The 23,286-nt window shown below is 41.8% G+C and overlaps 1 protein-coding gene across 1 annotated transcript; it reads left to right on the forward strand.

The window, feature by feature from the left end:
• The first annotated feature begins 2,493 nt into the window (after positions 1 to 2,493).
• Positions 2,494 to 23,061, forward strand: Tnfsf4 (TNF superfamily member 4). Its single transcript, XM_075987456.1, has 3 exons — positions 2,494 to 2,634; positions 20,289 to 20,331; positions 22,706 to 23,061. The coding sequence occupies exons 1-3, from the start codon at positions 2,494 to 2,496 to the stop codon at positions 23,059 to 23,061; spliced, it is 540 nt and encodes a 179-aa protein (XP_075843571.1).
• The last annotated feature ends 225 nt before the right edge of the window (positions 23,062 to 23,286 follow it).

Below are 23,286 nucleotides of genomic sequence, written 5' to 3' on the forward strand. Positions count from 1 at the left end.
TTTATTTTTGTCCTTTCGGCAGTCATTTAAAATATTCCCAAGACTTGGGGGAAATGGTTCGGTCAGTCAAGCACTTGCCATGCAAACATGAGGTTCTGAACCAGCATCCGTGTAAAAGCTGGTTGCAGTGGAGCATGCTCATAGCCCCAGAGCCAGGGAAACTGAAACAGGAGGATTTTTGTATGCATGCCAGTCTAGTCAAAATGCAAGTTCCTGGTTCAGCGAGAGACCATTCCTCAAAGACTAAGTTGGAGAGCAACTGAAGGAGACACTTGCTGTTCATCGACCTCCAGCCACTACATTAGCCACACATGCATGTGCCCCTACATGGATCCCCCCATGCACATGCCACCCCCTCATGCACATGCCACCCCCACATACAAATACCTGCACTCATGCTCTTGAACACACACACACACACACACACACACACACACACACACACACAGACACACACACACAGACACACACACACACACACAGACACACACACACACACAGACACACACACACACACACACAGACACACACACACACACAGACACACACATACACACACACACACATACACACACACACACACACACAGACACACTCACACACTGACGCCTAGCCAGACTATCCCTTGTGATTTTCAACATGAATGCATTTTCTACTGTTTTAGCTTGTGTCTAGCTTCGATTAGAGTTTAGGGCTTTTCCCCTAATATCTCTTTCAGCCGTATTTTTAACTGTGTATTATGCTAGGCAGGAGTAACACACAGATTTTTCTTTCACCTTTTGTCTTCGCACCCTGTGCCTCGCTCACACTTTGCTGAGGGAATCTCTTTACGGCAGGGTAGCTTTTGAAGAACCCGAGTCCCACTTTTGGCTTTAAATCTTGGATGTATGCCTTAGTTCCAGTATGTTCTTCAAAGGCAAAGCCTCGTTATTTAAATTGTTGAATATTGTGCCAAAGTACTTTCCATTTTCTATGCTTGTTCTTCTTTTGAATATAACTCATATCCATAATTGTTTTTAATTGTGAAAAATTTGAAGTTTTATGTATCTTCTTATATTTATAGCATTCAGAATATGTTTTCTCTCAATTCTTTCTTTAGCTATCCATTGAAGGCTCCATGAGAATCCATAAGACATACTTTCCCATAGAGATAGGTAGAGAGAGAATAATGTCTAGCATCCCTTCACTATCTTACATAGCATTGACTTCACATCACGTATTCAGTAAATATTTTACCATTTTGGACCTGACATTATTATTTCACATTTATTTAGTTCCAAGTGCATGCCAGTGAGAAAGGGTGACCAATGTTTATTGGAAGGGTATATTCGTAAAGGTTTTTTGTTTTCGTTTTTCGTATATGGATATTCTGTCTGCATGCATGTGCATCCCTTGCATGCCTGGTGCCCACAAGGGTCAGAAAAGGGAGTCAGCTCCTCTAGAAGTAGAATTACAGATGGCTTGTCAGGCACCATGTAAGAGCAGGGATTTGAACCCCAGTCCTTAGGAAGAGCATAACCGCTGAGTCATCTCTCCAGCCCTGGGAAGATATTCTTACTTAGCAGGTTTTGAGTCCAGCTAGCACTTGGAAGAAAAGAGCAATACTCAAAGGTAACTCGAATTGCTCATGCAGAGATTATGTGTGGGGAAAATAAAAAGTTGAGTAGTGGGGAGGGCAGAATTTTCTTCTGTATCTTTTCTGATAGTAAGAAAATAATTATGTGTTTACTGAGTTTCCCTGAAATGAATAAATATGATGGTTGCAAGGTCATTTAACACAGTGTCTGACACATAGCAGTTGTTCAATAAATACTAATTTATTTGGTTTAACGCAAAGCATTATGTAACTCTAAGACCTCATCTTTATGCCTGTCTGCATAATCCACCATCCTATGTTCCTCTTTGTCCTTTTCATCTCAAGTGCAAGTTGCAAGAGTTTTATTTTAGGGTCGGTAAAAAGGGCTGGGAGATTAATTGCATAATACAGAAAGGATGTCAGGGCAATTTCCTCAAATCTCTTCTGTGGTTTAAGACATCTTGAGGGATTGATAAAGAAGCTGAGCTTAAAAAAGAAGGGGTGGGGGTAAAAGAACAAAAGATGATCTTTATCTATCTTTACTGGTGCAATAAAAAACTACAATAAAAACCCTAATAGCACATGTTTGTGACTATCATTTCGAAGTCACTCGATTCATAACTGGAATGCCACAAAAACAACTCCCTGTTAGCCCAGAGGGAAAAAAAAAAGAAAGAAAGTAAAGGGGAAATTCAGATTAGTCACATAGAAGTTCCCCCGCCTGCAAAAGCTGCAGAGTTAAAACTGAGAGAGTCTGCCTCACTCCTTCAATTGCCTGTTGTCTCAGGTTCTGGAACCTTTGTCTATCTTCTGACCTGCAGGCTTGGCTGTGCCCTTATCTTCTCTGTGGTAAAGATCAGTCTTCCCCAGGTTCCCCTTCCCCACATCTGCATCGTATCTGCACACAGACTGTGAAGATGGAAGGGGTTCAGCCCCTGAATGAGAATCTGGAAACAAGGTTCAAGTGGAAGAAGCTATCGAAGGTGATCTCTGGGATTCAGGGAGTGGGGTTGCTCCTGTGCCTGGTCTACATTTGCCTGCATCTCTATCCTGCTCCGGTAAGATACATCACTGGGTGTTGCTTCTTCTCCAACTCTTGGTGAATGGCAGTTACAACAGCTGCAGTTTCCTGGAAATAATCGAATGTTAAAACTGGTGAGGGCCCTGCCATTGCCACCAGGTGATTGTAATGTGTGGTCAGATGCCCTTTTGGTGTTTCCTTCCCTTCTTAGCTCAACAGGTGCAGAGGCAGGGCAGGCTGAAGGGCAGAGAAGCCCTGCTTTTAGATTAGTTTTTTTTTTGTCATTTTCTTTGTAATGCAAAAATCCGAATGTGTCTTGGTGAGTTGTCACCCTGAAGCTTTGGGTCACTGCTTTGCCTATCCATTCTGGGAACAACTATCAAATCAAGGAATCAATACAAAAAAGAGATCAGTAACAGATCCTATCATACGCATCTACCGATATTCAAGGGACCTGATTTTTTGATAACCCTGAAGGTGTCAATATTCAGCCCTTTCCCATCACTGGCTTTTTATCTGAAGGGCTGCAACATGTGTGTGCACATCTGTTGGTGTGTGTGCTCATATAACTTCATCTTATAGCCGTTTGTTTTCTGATAACCACTTTAAAACCCCAGAGGGGTTTTTTTTTTGTGCGTGTGCTTTTTTTGTGTGTGTTTGTGTTTTTTTTTTTTTAAATGTTCTTCATTGTAGAAGGTAACTGTCTGTAGTCTCCCTGAACCTTCTGTTGGATCTGGCATCATAATTATTTCCTCAGTGTTTGCTTTATCTCAGGAAATCTTTCCGTGATCGATGACAGGCAAAATGGAACTTATTTTTAATGGACATGTCAGAGGTACAGCTACCTCAGATTAAACCAGGATATGATGAAGAGTCCAGGCAAATGCCTGGGCTTGTCTTTGTTTACAGGAAGTGGGGTTTTCAGTATATAGAAGCTAGTGGGAGTGTATGTGTTCACGACCGCTGAACCGTGTCGGGTGCTTGCCACTTGTGCCTACAAACTCCAGAAATGTAGCTGGCATGTCTTTCTTTGTTCTAAATGGGGCATTTTATGAACTCAGAAAAGGTTATTTAAACAATCTCAGAGAGTATAAATTAGAAAGTGTATGTTCAAGTCTGCTTTACCAGTTAGAGTACCGCCGTTTTCTTTCCTCCACTCCACACAGGACTCCGGATGACAAGGAGTCACTCTAGGGAGAAGGCACCAGGGTAGAGTACTGTGTCTGTGGTAGGATGCCTAAGATACAGACCAGAATTAGGTTCCTTTCAGAAGAAAGCAAACAGAGTAACCAAAAATAGACCAACTGAGTGCATTGAATAGGTCAGGGAGTCTTGGGCCATTTCAAACCGCAGGGTTGTGTGTTTCCTTACTCTGTGGGATGATGAAGACAGGATACAAGGCCCCAGTCTAGGGTAACCAGGTACACAGGGGCATCAAGGAAGAACAAGAGAGAGCAAAAAGTGAAAGAGGCATAAAGGGCTGGTGCCTGGGGCCTCTGTATTCAGTGTCCCCCATGGCATGGAAAGAATAGGGGTCCTTTCTTCAAGTCACCAGCAACTCTATAGCAGAGGTGGGGAATCAAACGAAAGCCACATCTCTAGGGCCTTAAGTTAAACTGCAGTCTAGGAGAAAATTTGTTTTCTGGGGTCTTGGCTCAGAAGTAGAATCAGAAGTTAGGAGAGGTACATCGAACATTGAAGCTGTCTGCTCATGAAATAAGCAGCCTGATTGCTCTTGATAGAGATGATCTGGGGCCTTAGTTATCTAGAACGTTTACACCACTGTAGGACCTGGGCAATGCTATGAAGCATTCTTTTTAGTCTACTTACTAAGGGGAGGAGAGCATGGATAGGTTGAATGTGTTTGCCCTGGAACTTGGTCAGATTGTATTGATGGAGGAGAGATGAGAGGGGAAAGATAATATCTCTGACAAAGGGGCCCGGAACACTTGAGAACACTAATGTTTGGTGTTGTGGTTGCGGGTGGATCAGGTGGTGGGGATGATGCAATTAAAGCTCTCCTGGGAGACATATGTTGTAGTGCTGTGTCAGGGGAAACTGAATTGCAAAGCGTATTCTATACCAGGAAAACTGCCTTTTTTTTTTTCTACTGTGAGAGCAAAGTATTTTGAAAAAATCCTGTCTCTCTCCCTTATTTCTTAGCTTTGCTTTTAAGCCTTATTATCTATATTCAAGATTCTGAAGTAACAGCTTTTAAACTTTCTCTGGCTGTCAAGTTTTCTTTCAAGTTTATTTAGTAATAATAATTACTGGGTTAAATATCATTCACATATATGAAAAGCAGTTTTTGTCTTTGGAATGTACTCCCCCCATACCCACCACCAAAAAAAAGGACAGTCCTGACGTACATCTCGTGCAGTTAGTCCACTTTCTCCTTTGGGTCTTGGTTTTCTCTTTGGTAAGAGTAGGTGACTGTATGAGATGGACATTGAGGTCTCTTTCAGCCCAGCAGATAATGAACATGGCATTTCAAAGAATAGGCCGAGAGCTGAAGGAACAGAAAAGGTGTGTTAGCAGATTTCTGTGCCCAAATGCACAGCTTTCTTGGTTTTTAAGACTAGCCTGGAAGAAATCCTATTTTCTTGCACACACTTTCTTTCTAATTTATGCTCTCTGTAGTTATGTAAATAACCTATTCTGAGTTCATAAAATACCCCATTTAGAATGAGGAAGGACACGAAGACTCTAGAATATCAGTGGCTTGAATTCTAAAACCAAAGGCTGCGGTTGCTGGCCCTACACACTGGGCGTTGCCATGAGGTGCTCCGTAAAGTGCCAGGCTTCGGTCTTATCTGGAACTTTAACTAGGAAGCAATAGCAGAAGGAAAACTGGTCTAGGGGGTGAGAAGCCTTTTATCTTTATTATTTTTATTGCAGTGTTTGTGGGGGTGTATATGTATGGGTTTATGAGTGCGTGCTTGCTTTGGTGTACAAGGCTGTGTGTGTTTCGGCAGTCGCACGTGGAGGCCAGAGAACGAACTCGAATGTCATCTTCAGAAGTGCCTCCTCCTCTCTTTGACAACATCTCTCATTGGTCTGGAGCGCACCAGTTAAGCTAGACTGTCTGGCGAGTGAACCCAAACATCTTCCTGTCTCCACCTTCCCAGAACTAGGATTACAAGCACACACTCTTACGCCTGGCATTTTTATGTGAGTTCTGGGGATTGAATTTTGTTGCTCATGTTTTCTAGGCAAATGCCATATCATCTGAACTATCTCCCAAGCCTGTGAGACACTTTTGTAAATTATATTTGTGTGTTCTGGGGCTGTTGAAGTCTTTCAAGCTCTGTGTCACCTTTATTGTGACCTTTTTTTTTTTTTTGAGAGTTAAGGACTTTTTCCTTAACAAATCCCACCTTCTTGTTGCTTTTTTTTTTCTGCTGGGAAAAGCAGAAGTGGTTTGTGTCAAGGAGAGCCAAAATTAGAATTCAGTTTCTTGGTGATGTTTCATATCATAACTTCAACAATTTATTTTTGTATTGTTAAATACCGGAAAGAGGAATTTGCCTTAACTTTTTGTCTAGAATTAGCTTAATTTAAATAACTACATGTAATCAAACATGTCTTTTTCTTAGAAATTATTCAACCATATATATAAAATAACTTCAAATGCAAGTAAAATTTGCTTTTCTGGAGCAACTCATTGAGAATTAATAAAAGAACATTTGCAGTGTTGAATTAATTTATCATAAAGAATTTGAGGCTCTGATAGTGGGTATTAATGAAATGGCCCAAAGACTCTGCGTTTTTGAGGAGGTATTAGCTAGTCTTTTATAAAAACAAAAAATAGAGGCCAAAAGAAGGTGGGTAAATTGCGCACGATCAGCTATGTACTTAATTAACTAGACAAATTTGACTCCTATACTAGACTTCTATTTATCAGCTGGGGCATCCTTACCTTCGTTCTAAGTGCCTTTTTATATAGGATACTATTGGAAGTATAGGGTAACTGCATGGACAAGAGTTTGTTTCTGTCTTAAGTTCTTTGGATTAATGGTCAGATTTAAGGTGAGGCAAAAAGGCAGCAGACATGTGGAAACTTGCTCAAGGGGCAAGAGGAGAGGAGAGGAGAGGAGAGGAGAGGAGAGGAGAGGAGAGGAAGATGAAGGCTTGTCCAAGATGTCTGAGTATGTATGAGAGGAGTTGGGAGAGCTGAAGCAAGAGATTAAATAATTCAACTGATGTTTGAGAGAAGAGTGGAATTTCCCACACAGGAGCGATGGGGGAGGGAGGCACACTAGCAAATCATTCAGTACGGCTGACCTTGAGTGTTCATAGAGAGTGGAGGGAGGAGATGAAGCTGAAGATCCAGGCAGGCATGGATGGCACAGGATCTTGTAAATCGTGTTGGAAAGCTTGATTTCTTCTATTTTATGCCAGAGGGGGCAGTTACGAACACTGATGATTCTTCACATTTTCCTTCTGGGCATGGGATCTAAAAACTGGCAATACAGAAACTAACCTACTCTTCCCTGGCACTAGGGGGCACCACAGTAAAACTAACCATCCCCTAACATCTTAAAGGCAGCCTGCTCTCCTTTTTAACCAAATTAATTTAGTATCCTCTGCTGATCTAAGATAAAACCCTCTTCCCAGGAATCACATAGATGAGGAGGAACATTATTGGGAAATATTATTTTTGTTCATTACAGTGATAGTATTTTCTAAACGTACATGTATGTTCTGACCCAAGTCTTTAAATTAGGAGAGAAGAATGCGAATGGGAATTGGGTTGAAAAGTGTCACCCACAAATGCATATAGAGACACAAACACATGCCGGCCTATGGATATGATTTCCCTACCTTATCTTTGTTGACCACTGCCCACAACTACTAGCACTGAAGACCCAGGCTTGCCAAGGGGCTAGCAACCTGCCTTGCGTCTTCTTTTCATTTTGGTGACAATGACCTCTGTGCTCTGCAGTCTCAAAGAGCATGCCACTTTCTTCCCATGTCAGGGCTTTTGTGCTCATGGAAAATAAGCACTAATCCTTTGTGATTATGTGAGTCAGAGGAGCCACCGCAGTGTTATTATGACTTAACGGGTAAAAAGAAAATGATGACAGCGAAACCCCAGGCTGCGATGTAGCACACGTCTCTCTCCATCACCACTGATGAACTAGACAGAAGAGTTAGTTTGAAACCGGACTCTCTAACATCCTGTGCTTTGCTAGTTTTGATGCTTTCTAAATGAAGAAGCAAAAATACTTCCTTGTACAGAAACACAGAAGATCACCTTAGACATCGGGCAAAGGCGTTGAAGTGTAACGGAGTACCCAGTGAACCAGGAACCTGACTTCTGGCTTGTTCCAGGCTTTTAGCTTCATGACCCTGAGCCAATTCCCTGCATGTCAGTTTAAGACTTTTGAAATTGGAACTTGGTTGGGAGGATCCACCATTTGAGAACCAAGCTTTATATGCCAAGATTATTATTGCTATTCGTGGGCATATTTACATAACCACACTGCTGCATGATCATTTACTTTGTAGTGGGTGTGTGTGGATGTCAACACAGACATTCAACTGCATTCAACTACAACCCATAACTCAGCAAGCATACCATGTTAAGATTAATTATAGCTTCACAGACTTGATTTCTGCTTGGGAATTAAAAAATTCACCTTGGAAAGAGTTCTGTTTTCTTTCTTTTTTTAAATGTAGAGTTCTAATTAAGAATTGTTTATGGCTGTAGTAGAGAATAAAAGCAGACAGAATGGGGAATTTATGAAGCTGTGAAGTGTTATTACGTTCAGGGTCTGGTTAAATGTGGTCCAGAAGTCTGGAATTCAGGGTTGGAGAGATGGCTTAGTGGATAAGTGTGCTTAGTGCTATTCTGAGGACTTCATCTGGTTCCTGGCTCCCATACCAAGTGGCTCATAGCCACCCGGGGTTCCAGTTTCAGGGGATCTGACACCTTCGTCTGGCCTCTGTGGGCACATGCGCATACACGGTGCACAAAAACTCAGGCAGGCACATACATATAAATAAATAAGTCAATATTTTTTGAAAAAAAATCTAGAGTTACAGGATTACAATACATGTACCATGTTATTTCAGTTTTTGTTGAGGTTTATTCTAGTTTTCCAATTCTCCAGAGACTTGGCTGTTGAGCAGCAGAAGATTATGCGGTCTGGCTCACAACATTGGAAACACTGAAATGCTCGAGTGATTGGTTTCTTTTTAGATCTTTCATCTGAGATGTCCCATAGGTGCGTCAAGTTGTACAATTTTGCCTTTGATAACAATTTCTAATTTTTTTCTTGAGACAAGGTTTCCTTGTGTAGATTTGGATCTGTCCTGAAACTTGATCTGTAAACCAGTCTTCCTCTGCCTCCAGAGTGCCAGGATTAAAGGCATGTGCCGCCACCACCTGGCTCTTAATAACACTTTTAAGTATGCCCACTAACTAAGATAGAAAAAGAGACTTTCAAATTAATTATTTTCACATTGTTTAATAAATATTATGGGTAAAAGTCTTAATTACAAAGTATAGCATTGTGTTGGTGGGAAACACATTGAGGACTCCGGTGTGTTTAAGTGACAGACATTGAGGGCAGGGCTTCCCCGCAGGCGGCAACAGCAGGACCCTGGAATCCAGATAAGTAGACAGACAAAGGTTTTAATAGTGACAGTTAATATTAGAAAGTATAAAGGAACATCAGCATTATCAGCAAGGGAGGAAAATAAGGCCTTGCTGCATCATAAAATAAATTGTACAACATGTGTTTAGTGCCTATAAAACACCAAGTCAAGTAATTAATGTGATGATATGTCTGTGATTTCTACACTACCTACAAATGCACAATCAACTGCTCAGTGGTTTTCTGGGGGCGTCCGCAGTTTGGTATCACAAACTGGGTGGCTATAATCCACAGGACTTGGTTCTCACAGTCCTGAGGGCTGGAGATGCTGGAAAGGTCATGCTCTCGCTAAAGGCTCTAGGCAGGCATCCTTCCTTACTTCTTTCTCACTTTGGATGGTTGCCAAAGGTCCTTCAGGTTCTTTGGTTTCACACCAACCTCTGCCCTTCACATGGCTGCCTTCTTGTTTTTGGGGAACCTCTCTCTTTCTTTGAAGAGAATCAGTCATGTTAGATTTAGGACCTACCCTAATGCCGTTGATGTCATTTTGACTACTTATATCTGTAACAATTTTATTTATATCTATTTCCAAATAAGGACACATTCTGAGTTTTAGGCAGACTTGCATTTGAAGGGCATGCTGTTCAACCCACTAAAACTTGAGGTATGATTTATAAAAACTCAGAGAGAGAAATTGGGGTTTCAATCTGAAGGTCAGAAAAGCAAAACAGCAAGCCACTGGTTCTTACCTCTATCTCAGTCTGAAAACTGTGATCCTGCCTCCAGGAATCTCAGAATGAGACTGTGTCTGAGAGCTGTTTCTTCCCGTTTTATAATTCTCTCTGGGGCTGGGATTAAAGGCATGCATGCACTATTACCGCCCGGTTTCTATGGCAACTAGTGTGGCTACTGGGATTAAAGGTGTGTGTTACCACTGTCTGATCTATAAGGCTGACCAGTAGGGCTGTCTTACTCTCTGATCCTCAGGCAAGCTTTACTTATTAAAATGCAAGTAAAATGCCACTACAGAAACTTTTATTCATTTTTTTTTAATTAGTGATCACTGGGCATTGGTTTCCACCAGGCACTGACTCAATGGTGACCAAGAAAAACGCAGTCCTCCTTGTTCTGATAGTTTGTTACCCAGTGGACAAGAAGGCAGTTAAATGAGAATAGTGGGGCGTAAGACAGGCACCCCTTAGCCAAGCAGGGCAGAGATATTCAGTAAGGAATGTTGCAGGAGGCTACACCTGCTTTTCTTTTCAGTTGATATTTAAAAAGTGAGAATCCTTTCCTTTGGCGTTCGGCAGTTGGTCTCTCTTCTGCTAATTAGTTGAAAAGCATTAGTTTCAAATGGCATTCTCATCAGTCTTTCCAACACCAGTCTCCTGCTGCTATAATCTCGGGATTTCATCCTTCACTATTTATCTTCGCCAGCCTCATTTTCCCCCAGAGCACATGCCAAGAGTTCAGCTTTGTGCTGATGAATCTCGGCAGCTCACTGCACTAGGTATGCCCTGCCCCTGACTGTTCATTACTTACCAGTGGGAATTCTCTTCTCGGGAGGAAGGGGGTTGCAGCTTCTCTTAAGTCCGCAGAGTCTGTGTTACGATCTGTGGTCCAGAAGGTCTTGTGACATACTGTTTGGAGACGAGTCTTTGGGATGCTGTGACATGACTTGATGAACTTCTGCAATGGAGCTGTCACGAGACTCTGCAGGGCAGTCATTTTGTTTGAGGTTGGACATAGAGATGAGGCTATTAAAAGGCCAGAAAGGGAAAGGATTTGTTCTAGACTCAGTACAGAAACCAGGAAATCCCTACTGCCAGTCTGATGCCCAGCCCTCTCTACTAGGTTGCCTTTTTAAGCAGTGATCCCTTCGTATATAATATGAAGAAATGGGTGATTCCCAGTAGAAGATACCAATGGCAGGGCTTTGCTGCTTTCCTTATATTCAAAGATATCCAGGACAATTCCAACAATCGTGGGCGATAAACAGTGTCACAAGAGACACTGTCATCTTTTATGTGACCACACAGTTGCTGGCCTAGGTCCAGCCTGGTCTGAAAGATGAAGTGAGCATCTCAGCAAATTTAATTACAGAATGTCATATTTGAGGCCTGCCAGGAAGTGTGCTGATGCAGTGGGGGCATTGGAAATGCGCTCTTACAGGTGCTTAGGTGCTAAATTAGTGCAAGAATATTTTAGTGGAGACTTTCTCAGTCACTGAGGGGGAAGGAAGAGAGACACGTTTTGGTAATCCCTCTATCAGTGTTATGTGAAGAATCCCCCAGCTAATCTGTAGTGGGAAATCTTACTACAAGAATAACTTGCCTTTGAGGATACAAAGAATTAGTTTGTTAGCTCAGTCACAGACTTCTTCATGTATTTTAATATTCGGGTCACATGCATACTTTTGGCTGTTTTTGTTGTTTGGTTGAATATCTGAGATTACTGTTAGGAACCAGAGATAATGAAACCCCAGTCCTTGTTCTCTGGGACACAGAGTGGTGAGTTCCTCTAGGGAGTCACATGCAGCCGGCACTAAGCAGTTGGATGACAGGACTGGGGATGGTTAGAAGAGGAGGCCACCAGGTTTATAGCAGGCTGTGCAGTCGGGAGGAAGGCAAAGCTGGGTTAAGACTGTCAGTGGATTCAGGGTGAACATGAAGAAGATTTTTTGGGGGAAGGAATTCATGTTCACAAAAAGTTCTACAAACTTTTCAAAGCAAGGTTTACAAAGCCACGCTTCTGTCTTTAAGAGAATGTAACTTTAGGGATAAGTTTTTATGAATACTGAAGATTTCTTGGCCAAGATTTTGCCTGCTCCTCTTCCCAGTTGTTTCCCTAAACGAGGTTCTGAGTTCTTTTGATCAGAAGCAGAACTCACTCTTTGCAGCAGGCTGCTTCCATGAAATACATAATAACTCCTCAAGCTGGGAATTCTACTCTCCAAGTCCACCGTAGTGCGGAAGTGTGAAAAATCCCGCTTTTCTTTTTTGAGTAGCAGCCTAAGAACTTACTAGGCTGTGCTTTGACGACTTCTCAGATCTCCTCCCATGGTGGAAGTTCAAGGTGGGAACAGCAACTCTGTCACAGTGGAGGTGGCATGGTGCATTAATTGTCTCAGATTTCCCAGTCTCCTTAAGTGACTCACAGGTCATTCATGTGCCCCCTCAAGATTTTTACATTGTGCCCTGATATTGAGTGAGGAATAGCAAGCTCCAAATATGACTGCAGAGCCTACTTCCTGGTTTCATATTGGATGAGTAACATTTGCTCCTGGCACAGTTACCACTCTTCCAGAAAAATGCCAGATGAGTATAAGGTCAACAGCATTATGTCATATCCCACTGAGTCAGAATCAGAAGCTCACGCTCTCCAAAGATGATCTCTTCAGACATTGTCACCTTCCTGGGGATGGGGCATGAGCAGCTGGAGAAGGATCATGCATTGAATTCTTTCATCTATGTTACTGAACATGCCAAGAAATTATGTAATTCCAATTCCTCCACGCTCCTGCTTGAGCTTGTCTGTGGGCTTGCTATCCCCTTCTCGGACAGGTACACCCAGTCAGAGCCCACATGATGGTGCTGTCCTTGGGATCTACATTGAGAACCTACAGGGTTGTCTGTCTGAGGAGTTACTTTTGGAGAATTTCGAGGTATTTTTAAATCTGAGTATTTTGACCGTTATCCCCAAATTTGAAATTTTAATCATATTTAGTAATAGTTAAAACAGTTTAAATCAGTTTTGTACGCCAGATAAATGCTTTTTTTTATGAACTATTTTTAAGGTATCGTAGAACAAAGGGAAGAGTGAGTACTGTAAGTCTGAACTAAGTACCTTTTAATCCTTAACCAGCCCCAAACAGCTTTGGTTCTCATTTTCCTATTTCTAACTACAGGTAATTGTTATGTGTCATAGGGTGATTTCAGGCAGGGGAGAAAAAGGTGATGGATTCAACAAGATTATCTCAGTGCATGGCTCTGTCAGAAATTCTCAATTCTGTTTCCCCTTTTCTTAACTATGCAGAGAAAGGCCTTATTTGGAGGTGTTTCCGTCAGTTCATAGTAGAGTATCTTCTGCTGATCTCAATCTTTGCTCTTTCAAAAGCTAGATCTAGGTGTTTTCTCCATGTGTTACCAAACCATGAGATAATTTTGTTTGCATTTTCTGGAACTCTGGGGAATGTGTTGCTTGTTGATAGTTCCTAAAGGTTTCATGTAGAGAGACTACTTTTATGAATGGAATACAAATTTGTCAAAAGCAAATAGTGTGAAAGTTCTAACTTTGTGTTCACAAAGTTGAGTATCATGGGTATCATATAGTAATATTTAGTTTTAAAGTATTTAGTTAACATACAAGTAAAGTGTTTCACTTCAAATTTTTTATGTATTTGTATTATTATACTTTGTTATCATTTACCTCACTCATTGACCATTAGCCATTCCTACCCCTTGCTGGTCCTTTTCCTATTCCCAAATGGTCCCAATTTCTGACATATATATATTGCTTTACTGTCTCGTGTTCTCTTTCTCCTCTCTTTTATACTCTTCCTTCCTTTCTTTGCTTCTCTCTCTCTCTCTTTCTCCCTTTCTCTCTCTTTCTTTCTTCTTCCTTATTTCTTTTTATATCCCTGGCTGTCCTGGAATTCACTCTGTAGACCAGACTGGCCTCAGACTCACAGATCTGCCTGCCTCTGCCTCCCATGTGCTGGCTGGGAATAAAGGTGTGCGCCACCACTGCCCGAGCCCTTTTTCTATTTTTATGAGAAACACATAAATATAGATTTCACATTATTAGAGAACTTGCAGTATTTCTCTCTTTGAATCTGGTTTATTTCATTTAACCTAAAGGCAGATGAGAGATTAAAGGCAAAGGACATGTATAGTATGGAATTCTATCCAGAGATAAAGGAAACCAAAATTATGCTTTTTTCAGAATGGATATAACCTGATCTCATTATGTCAAACAACACCTAATAACTTGCTGCTGCTTTTAGCCAAACCATCAAATAATATGATAATCATAACATTCATCAACTATTGGATAGCTCTTTGGGAATAGCAAGCATTTCCTAAGCACCAGTCCCCCACTACCTACCACAGTGCTTATTAAAAGTCTTCTCTCTTCATTTCAGCCTTCAGAAGTTGACGATTTAGTGATTTCCAAACTGTGAATCCCTTTTTATTTCTTTCTTTGAGACAGGGTCTCACTATATAGCCCCTTAACTTGCCAGGAACTGGCCATATAGATCAGGATGACCTTGAACTCCCAGCGATCCACCTGCCTCTGCCTCTCTGCTGCTGTTTAAGGCATGTTCCACCACATCTGGCAACCCAGACCTTTTGAGTTGGGGCTTTGTGACTAAGTTGACCACTTCTACTTTTGTTTTTCACAAATTTCCTAGGAGATTCTAATGTATCTTAGAATTTAAGAACCACCAAACTAACTTCCTGTGGTGTTATTAGCTGTCCCCAGAAATGATCTATACATCACATAGACGGTTGTCAAATACCTTGTACTTGCCACCTAGGTACTGAGTTGGCCCTGGGAACACTTGCTTTTTCTTCCTTCCTCCCTTCCTCCCTTCCTCCCTTCCTCCTTTGCTCCCTTCTTCCTGCCTATCCCTCCCTCTCTCCCTTCCTCCCTCCTTCTCTGTCTCCTTCCTTCTTATTTTCTTCACCTGTAGCAGATCTGACACCTAAGGAGAAAGCATGGGTTCTGGGTTTTCCCTGGGTGTCATCACAATAAAGTTATTGCTAATCTGCTGGAAGGCAACTTTTCTCTTCAGCACTGGTGCTGAAGTGGATACAAGAACACAGGCATGGGATAATAATACAATCTTCAAGGCAGTTTCTCTTCATTTCATGTTCATTCATGCAGAAAACTTTATGTCGGATCTGGTGCCATAGAGTTTCAGTCTCCAGTTAGGAGGCTGAGGCAGGAAGCTCAAAGTTCAAGGACATTCTGGGATAGAAAGTAAGTTCTAGGCCAGCCTGGGAAACTTAGTGAGACCCTCTCTTAAAAAAAAAGAAAAGAAGGAAGAAAGAAAGAAAAAGAGAGAGGAAAAAAGAAAGAAAGAACAGAGGTTATGGATCAGTGATAGAGCATTTGCCTTACATGGACAAGACCTTGAATTCAATCCCTAGCAACCTAAGCAAGGGAAAAAGGAAAAAAAAATCATGGGATGATATAAAAATTGTAGTGGAGTTGGGGGCAGGAGTCAAATCCCTTCACTTCCATGGTTTTAATTTTTTCCTCTGAGACATTATCTTCAACACGAAGATGACTTCTTCTGTACCTTTCTTGTGCTTCTGAGACAATTCCATATAAACCCCAGTGTACTCAGTGCTGGATAATTCTGGAGTTTGATCTTCAATTGTGAAGGTGATGAGAGACCTTCACACTTTGCAGAGTAAGGAAATGCTGTTCTGCAAGCTGTGATTGTGTGGAAAGCCTCTGGCTCTTTGATATCTCCCAGTTTCCCTGGTGTCTGGAAATGCTCTGTGGGTTTTTGTTCTTCTTGGTATTCAGTCATGGTGTTTAATATGTGGGGGTAGACCAGATGTCTTTGGATTGCTTCTAGAACACTTTCTCATTGGTCTCAGGTCCTTTCTGGATTACACAGAGAGAACTTCATTCAAGGACTTTGGTAGTTTTGTTTTATTCTTTAATTTATGCTTCCATTTTTCATATATCAAATACAGTATTATGGAGAATAGATCATAAAAATGACATTGACCGCGTTTTCTGTGTTTTCAGAACAATAGCTGATATTTGTTGACCCCTTAAATATGTCATGTCAAGTGTTTACCATTCACACACAAAATCTCAATCAATTTAACACCAGCCTTCAGAGACAATACTTTTTCTATTCCTATTTTACAGATAAGAAACTGAAAATCAGCAGGCTGAAAGCAATTTTCTATAGGTTACAACAAAATATTCTAAGTAGGGGAAATGAGATTTATAGTCATTGAAGATATTATCAGTCAAGAGTGATTTTGTTTTACTATAAGGTTCACCTTTGATACTATACTTTCTATATTCTATGCTTTAATTAATGTATAATGACACATATTCCATAATTATAACTCTACTATCCCCAAACATCTCCTGTGTTGCCCCTACTCAATGTTCCCCACCCCAGGTCCTGACCCTGGACATCCCCAGATTTTTTAGTCTGTATAAATTTGCTTCAACCAAAATGTTTTACAACTGGAGTCACACTGAGTGGAGCCTTCTTTGATGGTTCTTTTACACAGATATACAAAGTGAAGTTTTCTCCACAGCTTTTCATGGCCAGATGACTCACTTCCTGTTAGTACTGAAAATAATGGTCACCTTGTGGCTGCTCCATACTTTTATCTTTTCCAGAACTTTTGGTTGCCTCCAAGTATTGGTAGTTATTATTGCAGCTTCTGTAAGTTTTTGTATGGACAAAGTGTCTTAAAATATTTGTTATGGCCATAAAACTGTCAATCATCAAGGATTTGTTTTGGGACTGGGCTTGTGATTCCGATGGGCAGAAGCTGATAAGTAGACATTCTGGAAATAGAGAAGAGAATAAGCAGGGATTCCTGAGCATTTGTGACTGGCAAACTGCTGGGTGGTTAACTTTATTTTCCTTAAACTATACTGTTAGCTCTTGGTGCCTTCCAGTTGCAGTATGAAGCCTTATAGTCATTTGTATAAAACTTGAGAAATGGTTTGTATCTTTTCCAAATTCGCAAAGCCAAAAAAAGCCACAATTTGAATCAAATCTGAGGCCAACCAATCTGTTCTTTGTCTTGTTTTATCTGGTTCTTCATTCAAGGGGAAGGGGATTAAAGAAAAGAGTTGATTTAATCATAATATGCAAAAGGTCTATGTAAAACTTGAGAACGAGGTTGCAGCCAGGCCAAGCATGATGCTGGCTTAGGAGCTGTGGGTGAACATCTCTGAGCTGCGCAGGATGTCTCTGGGCAGTGTGGGAGCATCTCTGGATAATGTAGGATGTCTCTGGGCAGTGTGGGAGTATCTCCGGATAATGTACGATGTCTCTGGGCAGTGTGGGAGCATCTCTGGATAATGTAGGATGTCTCTGGGCAGTATGGGAGCATCTCTGGATAATGTAGGATGTCTCTGGGCAGTGTGGGAGTATCTCCGGATAATGTAGGATGTCTCTGGGCAGTGTGGGAGTATCTTTGGTCTCTGGGCTGAGTATGAGGAGTGCAGAATGAGAGCAGAAAGTTCTGGGAGCAGGAAGGATCACCTTTTTGCATTTCATAAGACTACCTGAATTCACTAAATTGTTGTTTCTAAGAGACTTCTGAGGATATGCAAATTTCCACTCTGTGTGACCTTTGGGAGAAGGAACAGGATGTTCAGGGCTGCAGTAGATCAAACCAGTGGAGGAAGTCACGTGTGCTTTCCTGGCTGCCTCTTGGTATCTCAGTCCCAGAAGATGCCCTTTTGGTCATTGCTACCCCTACAACATCAGGACGTCAAAAAGATAGAAATCTATACACACACACACACACACACACACACACACACACACACACACACATACACACACTATAAAAGTGTTTTGCAAAGCCAGTCAAAATAATTAAACCATGTATCTAGTGAGTTCAAAGTTGAAAGACAATGTCACACACCAACCAAAAGGTTTCTGGAAGGCCTAGAAGTGTGGCTCAGTGGTAGGACTGGGGAAGCACTCTTCTAGAATGTGAAAGCTTCTGGGCTCAATGCCTAGCACCATAAAAAAAAAAAGGAAGAAAGAAGAGAAGAAATCAACTCTAAGGACTTTGAGATCAGAGAGACTGAAGTCGGTTTGTGAACTGGGAAACTTCCTGCTCTCTTCATTTGTAGGTAACTCGTTAACTCGGAGTTGCCACTTTAGTTTTGCTTTTGTGTTTTGAGACACAGTCTTACCGTGTAGTTCTGGTTACCTGGAACTCAATATAGAGACCAGGATAAACTCCATCTGCCTTTGCCCCCCGTGCTGGGATTAAAGGTGTGCGCTATCACAATGGACTAGTTTTACTTTATTTGCTTGGTTGCTTATTTGCTGTTATTGTTGTTTGAGGGAGTTTAAAGATACATACCATGAAAATCTGGTCCTGAAATGGATGCCCACGGTGTTGTGGTTTTTTTAAAGACGGCAATCTGATGCCTCGGGAGCTTGTGATACTTAATCTATGACTACTCATTACTTCCTTGTCTGGCACCAAAACCCAGGAACTGCACTTTATGTTGAGCCCTGGGCCTCTGGATAGACTGCTTCTGACAATGGGTATTGGTACCAGCCAGCCCCAGAGCACAGGAACATTTGTCTAGGGAATTATAGCCGTGAGGGTAACGAGTCTTTTGGGGGTCTTCTTCTAGAACAGTTCCTAGAGCACAAAAAAGTAGCACGGCAAGGGGTGGCCGACAAGACTCCCATTTCTATCCAAGTCTGCTTCCCTCCACATGCTCAGCACATTGCATCACTGCTGTTCTGCAGCCCAGGGATTGCAGGGCTCGGGAAAGCCGCCCTTCCTCCCTACGCAGCCTGTTGATTTTAGTTCAGGAAGGCCCAGGATAATATTTAAAAGAGAAGTAGGGGATTCCTCCTGGTGTGTGGGAGTCCCCAGTGGAATCCTCTTGACTGAGGCTAGTAGTCTGCCAGGAGAGTGGGAAGTAGGGATTCCACTGCTCAGGGCATAAAAACAAGTTTCTCCCATGCCTTCTATGAGGACATTCTGCCAAAAATAACCTTGTGGCTGTTATTCCTGGCCGGAACAGTGGGCATTTTTTTCTTTCTATTTTTTTTTATTAGTAGGGAATACACCATATTGAAAAAAGGGTCCCTATTTTTCCTGACCTCAGGCTTCTAATCATTTTTTCCAGAGACAGCCTGGTTTCTTGGTGTCTTCTTTGGGAATTATTCAGTGTGCACTGGGATGTTTCTGCCCCATGTTCCTTCACTAATAGATCTTTAACCTTGCTCCAATTTAAGTTTCTTTGTCTTTATGGCTATCAAATCCTGTGTGTTTTTATCTCCAAGCGTCTTGTCCTTACTGTTTTACTTCTTACTCTCATGTGTCAACTTGGCTCATGTTAGGTTTTTCAAGTTGTTGAAGAGAACAGAAAGATTCAAGGCTTTTGAATAGCTAATTGGCTGGTAGAATGACTCAGTGGGTAAACGCACTGACGTCAATATGACAACCCAAGTTTGATCCCCTGAAACTAAGTTGGAAGGAGAAAATTGATTCTATAAAATTGTCCTCTGACATACACTCATGGGCCATGGCATGTACACACACACACACACACACACACACACACAACCACAAAAAATATATAAAGCTAATTAATGAGAAGCTACATGTTTTAAAAAAAGGTCCAGCAAAGTGGCTCAGTGGGTTCTTGGTGGTTGCTACTGAGCGTAAGCACTAGAGATTGATATGATGAACTCACATGATAGAATGAGAGACTGACTCCTGAACGTTGACTTCACACCTCTACACACACGTACACACACACACACATTTGCATGCACACACAGTTGCACACACACATGCATGTACACACACTAAATAAATTAATAAATATATAAATAAAATAAGCTGGTTACATGCAGACATATTGCGCTTTTAAGGGTTAGAGAAGGTTGTTTAGCCCCTTGAAAATAGGATGTGTTTACTCCTGTGGAAGAGAAAGCAGACAAAAAACTTCCAGAACTTTCTCTTAATATGTTCTGGGAGTCTGTGCCCCTGGTAGAGTGATTCTCTGAGGGACTTTCTAATGAGGGCTGCTATTTAAATGGAGGATTGGGGCCCTGTGAACCCACATAATATACCAAAAAAGAGTTTGGCAGGCAGATTTCAGATTCTCGCATGATAGATCAGAATTGCCATTCCCTATCAGAAGAGATGCTGTAGCTGTAGAAAACCAAGAGCTGTGTAGCCAGTCTGGGTCAAATCCTCAAAAAAAAAAAAAAAATTAAAAAGTTAAAAAAAGCTACTCTCTTTTGTCAAGTATTTTTCCTGTGGGCTGCTGTATCCATTTCACCTTTCTTTTTTTTTTAAATATTCATTTTTTTCTTCTTCCTTAGGTGAAGTATCCTCCAATCCAAAATCTCAGAGCACAAGTTACCAGTAAGTATTACCAAAAGTTTAATTTATCTTCATGTAGTTCTTTTGTATATCTGTGTGGTACATGTATACCTGTGTTTATGAGTGCATGTGTGTGCATGTGCTTGTGGAGATGGAGGCTGGCACTGGGTGTCTTCCTTAATTACTCTTCAGCTTATATTTTGAGACTGCCTTACACTGAAACTAGAGCTCACTGATGGAGCCAAACAGACTGGCCAGCAAATTCCAGGGATCCATTGTCTCTGCCTCCTCAGGGCTGTGCTTGTAGTCATCCCTGTGTCACTGTGTCTGGCACTTCTCTTTTCCTTCTTTTCTTTCTGTCCTTCTTCTTCTTCTTCTTCTTCTTCTTCTTCTTCTTCTTCTTCTTCTTCTTCTTCTTCTTCTTCTTCTTCTTCTTCTTCTTCTTCTTCTTCTTCTTCTTCCTCCTCCTCCTCCTCCCCCTCCTCCTCCTCCCCCTCCTCCTCCCCCCCCCTCCTCCTCCTCCTCCTCTTCCTCCTCCTCCTCCTCCTCCTCCTCCTCCTCCTCCTCCTCCTCCTCCTCTTCTTCTTCTTCTTCTTCTTCTTCTTCTTCTTCTTCTTCTTCCCCTCTCTCTTTCTTTTTGGCGCGATGAACTGTACTCAGGTCACCTTGTGCAGCAGATAGCTTACTGACTGAGCTGTCTCCACAGTCTCACGCCCATGCTTTCCCTAGGCTCTTTTCTGTGGTATCTTAACTTTCCTAGAAGACAGGATCTGCCATTTCCTTTAGGCAAGTGTTACATCCCCTAAATTGTTGGAGTCTGAATATTTTTTTCAGGGGAAAAAGAAGGGATTAGTGACCAGTACAGTTCCTGTCTCTGTACTTAATGTGCCATTCTTACTCTTCCCAGAAAAGTTTTTTTTTGGGTAGGAATTTTATTTTGTTTTCATCTAACAATTCTAAGGCTATATGACTGAAAGACCCCTGACAGTTCTATTCTACTCTATCATAGTGAGAGCTGTGTGTGTGTGTGTGTGTGTGTGTGTGTGTAGCTATATGAAGAAAACACTGATATTTTGATCAAGAGAGTATCGTTTGGGTCCTTGATCTCTGCCAACCACTGGAAGTTTCTATATGAGTTGTCAAGTATTTATTGAGTTCTCCGAGCTGAATGGGAAGTACATTTTGTCTTAATAAGTCATTCTTATTTTCGATTCAAAGTACAGCTCCCGGGTCTGGTACAAAGTAAGAATCATTGAGCTGGGGTCTACACTGGGGGCCTGTTGTTTCCTATCATCAAGGAGCATGAGCCAGAGTAGGTATATAAGATGTAGTTGGTTAGCCCTTCAAGATAATATTCAGGCTGATGCAGAGCTATGAGAAACTTAGGCTTTGGAGCTTGTGTAGTGCGAATTTTAATTGGTCTTCATAATAAAAACCTGGAGTCAGATATAGGCGTTAATACTGAAAGATCAGAGCAGCCAGACACTAGTTCTGACCTCTGCTGAAACTCAGACCAAAAGGACGATCCTGTCCCTATGAATCCTCAGACTGAATGCTTGCTCCTCGAAACCTCAGATTGAATCTACTTTTTTATTTATGTTGATATCCCCCCTTTTCTTTTCAGAGTAGACTCAATAATCTACCTTTATCATATCTAGGCTTACTTCTGGAGAGGCCTGGCAAAAAGCTACCAAAGCTGTTGCTTGTCCTGTTCTCCCCCTTTCTCGTCCTTCTCCCTCTCTTCTTCCTCCTTTTCTTTCTCTGTGGCAGTGACTCTTTCCAAGCTACCTTCCAGGAAATGCTGGTTATAGGAGATAGAAGGAAGAAGCAAGGAACATGGCTGTGTCCCCGGGCTCCCTGTTTCATGGGACTGAGCCCACTTTGATCCCACAAGCACCTGTGCTTGGCTGTATTCCTAAGCTTATTTGACTGCTGGCAAAGACCACTAGACATGCTGTCAGTGAGTCTGATTACTGGTGCTATATAGAAAAATCTGTATTTCATGGTCGGATGGGAAGGCGTAGGAAATGGTTAAGTGTAGTTGCTTTGAGAGCTAATTAAGAGCTGGCAGGACCATGGCAATGAAGGCGCTGTTGTCCCACGGCTAACCTTTGCTGCAGTCTATCCACTCAACTGGAAAGTAAACACCGAAGAGGCCAGCATTTCTTGTTTTTGAAAAATCAGGGAAAATCAAAACCTGTCTTTCCTGCTACATGTCTGAGGTGACAATGGCTGCAACCTCTCTACTTTGTGCACGGGTACAGCAAGTTCCAGACATTGGTACACCACAGTGATTCCTTGCTTTCTTTCCAAAATCTCTGTCCCTGTTAGTTTTCTCTTCACCTGATCTAGCTGTACTGGAAGGTTCTTTTCTCATATTTTGCTTAGGAATAATCTTGTTTTCAATTCTTTTTAGGATGTGAGAATGGGAGACTATTCATCAGCCTACCCAGGAATGAGTATCAAACCATGGAGGTGAAGAACAACTCAATTGTCATCACCTGTGATGGGCTTTATCTCATCTACCTGAAGGGCTCTTTTTTCCAGGAGGTCAAGATCAACCTTCATTTCCGAAAGGGTCGAAGTTCCATCTCTATGCCCATGATTAACAATGGTCAAAGGGTTGACTTCACTTTGGTAGCCTCTTTGGGCTTCAAAGATATAGTTTACTTGACTATAAATGCTTCTGGTACTTCCTGCGAAAACCTCCAGATAAATGATGGGGAATTGTTTCTTGTCCTGCTAACACCTGGTGGATTCTGTGCCCCTTGAAGATCTTATAGTAACACCATGAACCAGGTGCCACTGTGAATTCCACTCCACGGGTGGGCAGGACACAGATTTCTTCTTGGGAGAGATGAGTCCATCCAGTTCAACTGTAGGAGATGTGACCAAATGCAGATCCTACCCCACTTACACTCAGGGATATTTAAAACTTGTCCTGCATGACAGTTGACCTCACAATCCCATGATTGCCTTGAGCCTACTAAGAGACCT

Source organism: Microtus pennsylvanicus, chromosome 10, assembly GCF_037038515.1.
Source record: "Microtus pennsylvanicus isolate mMicPen1 chromosome 10, mMicPen1.hap1, whole genome shotgun sequence".
In the NCBI taxonomy this organism is placed as follows: Eukaryota; Metazoa; Chordata; class Mammalia; order Rodentia; family Cricetidae; genus Microtus; species Microtus pennsylvanicus.